General features: G+C 48.2%; 1 protein-coding gene across 14 annotated transcripts in view; it reads right to left on the reverse strand.

Moving 5' to 3' along the window:
• The window catches only part of LOC100743674 (probable Ras GTPase-activating protein), a 261,958-nt gene that overhangs the window by 142,076 nt on the left and 114,526 nt on the right, over positions 1–5,356 (reverse strand). For 10 of the 14 annotated variants that reach the window (XM_024368772.2, XM_024368778.2, XM_024368777.2 and 7 more), the window contains one exon: positions 5,303–5,356. The exons of the other annotated variants lie outside the window; for them this stretch is intronic. In XM_024368772.2, the coding sequence (XP_024224540.1) occupies positions 5,303–5,356 (54 nt within the window). The remainder of the gene's footprint in view (positions 1–5,302) is intronic. 14 annotated transcript variants of the gene reach the window in all.

Below are 5,356 nucleotides of genomic sequence, written 5' to 3' on the forward strand. Positions count from 1 at the left end.
AGGACGGTGGGGACGCGACTCTAGGAAAATCGAGCGAAACGTGGCGACGATTTTACCGGGTGCCCTGGAAAACCGTGTTCTTACAACGGCAGGTTCGCTGGCGCGAAAGATGGCTGGCGTTTCTCTCGAAAGAATGTCGGATTTCTTCCGTTGGGATAAACACGCTTTTCCCTCCTATCGAAATAACATCGTATATTTTAACACTCTGCAAACAGGCTATCGCTATCGCCAAAGTTATCGCCGTAAACGAGCGAGTCGTCTCGTAGTCTCGAATCTCGAAATTCGACGCGACCGATATGCCACGGGGACGACCGGTCGTTCGCTAAAATTAGTTTCGTCGAAGAATATAAGAGAGTTCTCCAAAACTATTTCCATTTCGCTTCGCAGCACCTAAAGTTGTCGGCTAGAACGGTCGAATATCGCGTCGTAATCGCGCAACCGCATCCTAGATGGGGCGACATCGGTTTGGAACACCCGTACCGCTATCGTGTCCTTCTCGCGCGAACAATTAAATTGCGAAGGGCGAGCAGAGGCGTCCACGTTGGTGAATCTGCGTCTTGGGATAGCCCGGTCGAGGATATGCGGTTGTCGGTGACGATAAGAGTGGCCCGCCTGACGGTAAGTTGTTTTTCCAAAATATCGTGGATCGTTGTCCCGTGAACTCGTCCAACGGAACAAAGAACAGCGTCCACTCCGTAACCGATCGTATCGTAGGTATGTCTATGGGATTTGCGCGAACGGGTATAATTTATTAACATCGCGAATCAACGCGATGTAATATTCGCGAAACGAAAATTCAATTAGACACGCGCACGTATAGTAAACGTTACGGTCGGCTGGGCTCAACGGTTAAACGAAGTTTAGGGAAAAAGTTTCGGCGAGCTCGGTAATTCGGACGATACTTGGCACGAGTAAGTACGATTCGCCATCTTTTCCACGTTACGGCAAAGAACGGCGGCAGCAATTAACGAGTCTCCGTACAAGTATAAAGTTGCACCCGACGAACAATAGGGAAATTAGGGTCGCTGGTGTAAACGAGGCGAAGTAACGCGCCGTCGAGGACTTTGTTTCTACGGCGTATCAAGAGCAAACTAGAAAGCACTTTCCAATGTTATTTTACGTTACACGATGTAAACGTATACCGAGCAACCGAACCCTAAGATTAAGATACACTTGTCGAAATTATACCCGTTACCTCGCTCTTCGATCGAACGAAACACACGCGCGTTACACCTAAGTTCGTTCCCATCGGTATCGAGAGCCTACTAAAGCATTCGTCTCGTACAATTTCTCACGATACGAGAAAAGGAAAGAAACGCCTGGATTTTCGAGGGACGCGACGTTCGGACGTTTGGACGTTCGCGTCTAAAGAAACGGTCGGTGGCTTCGAGTCGATCACAGCCGCCTTGCTCGTACCATCCTCTTCGATTCAGATCGTTGGAAACTCGTGGAAGCGTTGTCGATGGCGAGGTTCGCGCTCGCCCTACTCCGCTACATACTACGCGGCGTATATACGCGGCGAGCATGCGAATCGCTCGATTAACTCGCCGAGAAACCTGTGATCGCTGTTCTTTTCGAATAACGGTTTTCCACCGGTTTCTATGAATTTCGCTCTTCCTGCGAAAGGATCGTAGCGACTAGCCCGCGATCGCCGCTCCGTTCCTAGAGAGATCAGCGGTTTGCTGGTATTTGTTATTTACTGGCATCGCTAGATACGACGACGAAAAATTCAAGAGTTCGATCGTAAGCGTTCGCGAGAAGATGCGATCGCGAAACGACGAAACGGACGATCGCTGGGCGCTTTTGTTACATAACCGACCAGAGACACGCTCCAGACTATAGAGGATCGTTGTGCAGGCGGCAATCACGACGATGTTGCAATCGCGAAGATCCATTGGCGACCGTGCATTTACGTGGGTGGAAAACGCGTGTGCGTTGATGCATGCAACGCGGACGCTCCTCGGACCAGCGCGCCGACACGAAGAAACCTAACCGTACAGAGGCTATACGCCGCTATAGGACGACTCTTCCGGTGCCAAGGCATATCCGGTGCCTCGGACGATGCCTGAACGATGATCGCGATCGAGAACTCTTTCGACCGATTATCCGACGTGTTATTCTTTCGATACCGTTTTTGTCCATCTTTCTCTCTTTCTCTCTCGACCTCCGTGAATTTAACAATTTTGAAATTACACGTACCAGGTATCGTTGATATGGTCGATAACTGGTCCTAGTGGTTGACGCGATTTTAGACGCCAACAGGCGAGGTAGACGGAAATGTGATAAACTCGAGCTTTTAAAACGCAAGAGTAAAGTTACCAGGTGCTATTATTTACGTAATCGGTTGGACGTACGTGTTTTTCCTGATTGGAAAGAAGCGACATCGAGTTTTCAGGCGAAACGGTACGTATGTTCGGATCGGTCGCGCGTTTATCCAGGCTGCGATCTCGACGTGGTATTACGTTTAAATTAATAATCCCCGTTGCGTCGCGTGATTGCCGTCACTCGGAAACGCGTCCGTTACACGCGTGTTATTACGGGCGGCGTGCAATTTCAATAATAATTATAATCACGCGCGTGGTTCGGCGAGACGAGGAGAGCAACGGACGCAAAGGAATAGATGGAAAGAGAAAGAAACGCGTTTGCCCAAAGAAACTCGCATCCTTCGTGCCCTCTCTCTTCGTACCGGTGACTCGAACATCGGCCATCCAGTTAAAAACCTGCTGAAATTCTTATTTCCTACGATTATATTTGATATATCGTTACTTTTACGAGGCTACCCTGAATATACGGGGGGGGTAGTCACGAAGGTCACTCGAAATCACCGCTCCGATTCACATCAACGTGGTTATTCGCGAAGGTAAACGAGCGTTCGTCTAAGGCTGAGACAGTCGATATCCCGGTCTTCCTTTTTTATCGAAAAGTCTCGTAACGCATTTTCTGTTCTTTCTCTTGCTTTTCTTTTTTTCTTTTTTTCTTTTTTTCTTTTTTTTTACGAAATAGACGGGTTTTCCTTAATCGAGGAGGATTACAGGAAGAAGGTTATACGCGTAATATGATTCACGCACACGCAACGATGACTAACGTTTTCCTCTTAACGTCGGTATTATCTTCTAAATTTTCCGCAAACTCCGATGTAATTGCTTCAATGCAAAAAGCAACCAGGAGAGAATCGTTGCGTCGTCTCCTCCGGAAATCGCACCAGAAACAAACGTTAACGACTCTTCGTTGATATCGTGGCAACAAAATTTGCAACGTCTTAAGGACGCGCTCGCAAGTTGCAAAGTCTCACCTCGATAAATCCAAACCGTCGTAACTTTCGTACCGTGCAGCTTCTACGATTCTGATCTTACAGGCTCGTAATCTCAAAGAATTTAATACGCTTTGGAAGATCGATGAAAACGGTTAAACGAGAATCTCACGAGCGAGTCGAGTTAACTCGAATTTTCGTTTACCGCTTCTTGAGTCGTTCGTACGCCAACGAATTCGCTGTCGACTTCCCTTTCACCGTTTCCAGCAAGACGACATTATCGCGCGTTATCAACCGCGAAACGACCGATATCTCGGAGAAAGTTACGCGGAGGTAGAGGAACAAAGGGAACGGTGGACGTTCGGGGAATACGGGAAAGAAATCCAGTTCCTGACGGCGTAAATCCGCGCGATATCAGCCATCGAGGCGACGAAGCAACCTTCGAGAACTCGCCGACAACCATCTCCGGGTATCGCGCCGTGAGATCGGCACATCTAAACTCTCTCTTTTCTCTTTTCTCGAAATAGAATCGACTATGCGTCACAGGCGAGTTCACGCAGAATTCGTCGAACGGTCTAAAATTCGTCGGAAGACGAGAAATTCCGGCGAAACAGTTGCTCGATCGTCCTCGGCGCGTGAAATCAGCGCGAACCAGACAGCGCGGAGGCAACGCGGAGAATAAAAGGGCGCTTTCGATCCTGAAAGAAACGTCGTCCGAGGGATAGAACGATAAATGGCGAAAAATCACTGCTGCGAAACCTATTCGCCTTTGAGTTTTTCGAAGACGAAAAGTTTCTCGAAAACGACGAAGAAGTCGACGAGGCTCCTGTTCGAAGTTAGTAGACGTAGAGCTTTCTAAACGACTCTCCGCATCCTTGGTTATTCACGGTTGAAACTGCGATCAAGTTGCGTAAAGATTTAACGGACGCGTTTATCGTACTTTTAAGTAAAATACCGATGGAACAGGAAGAGAAGTTGGCTATTCGTTGTTGGCCTAGTAGAATACTGTAACGCATACAGTTGCAACGCGGTACTCGCAGCCTCGCAGTTCGACGATGCAGCCTGTCGATAACGCAGAACTTGTGCGCTGCGACCTACGTTACCATCTAGCGATACAGGTCGATAACGAACGCATCGAAACTATTCGACGATATAATGCGATTCTAACTTCTTGTTCCACGGTTAAGCGCGTACAGACAAATAGAACTATGTCGCGCGTTCGAGTAAAAATCGAGACAAAACACCTACGGTTTACCATCGGACGATACTGCGCCTTCGTATTTACGTTAAATTTACCAGCGAAAACACACTCGCAGCAATTTACAAATAAAACCGCGAATATCCCACCGTTCTAAAGCTTCGTCGTCTTGTCTCTTCCGTTTACACGATCCTTGGAACGCCACGCTAATTGCCGGCCATTAAAAATTGAACGCGAAGCCAACGCGAGTGGGAAGGCTTCTTTGTCGGTGCACTTTCAACGAGAGGCCCGACGCACTCGGGGAATTGCACCTGTCGAACAATGTCCGCTTGTTACGAGCACAACGTACGCGCGTTTGTCAACAACGGCAACGACCGTTCGAGACAAAGCGCAATTAATACCACGTGGTCTTGATTTCGTAGACCGCGGTATCGGTCGCGAGATAAAGCATCGACGCTGCAGGGGAGTCGCGCGCGATTTGCAAGCGCGAGGAAAAGCACAAACGCTTCCGTGTTCTCGTTATGCAACGCGGAACGCGATAACCCTTTCCGATCGCTTATTAAGCGCGGAACCATTGAACGCGCAGCCGGCCAAGATTCTGCTTTCTATGGGAAATTGCGTGGCAAACGAACCGATCCCAAAGTCGCGATAGTTGTGTCGCGTACGCGTCTCTTTCCTCGTTGTTATTACGAGATACGATCGTGTAACTTTGATACTATAACGTGTAAATGTACATTATATATATATATGTTAAAGAGAGAGAGCGTGTCAAAGTAATTATATTTTCGTAAAAATACCATGTACGTCGCCGCTTAAACCGAGATCGATCTTGAGCGTATGTTTCATAGACTCACCTATTGGTGACGCGGTGTTGGCTTCCCTCAGGCTCACTGTTTCCGGTTCAACCG

Source organism: Bombus impatiens, unplaced genomic scaffold (genome assembly GCF_000188095.3).
Source record: "Bombus impatiens unplaced genomic scaffold, BIMP_2.2 scf_0478, whole genome shotgun sequence".
Classification (NCBI taxonomy): domain Eukaryota; kingdom Metazoa; phylum Arthropoda; class Insecta; order Hymenoptera; family Apidae; genus Bombus; species Bombus impatiens.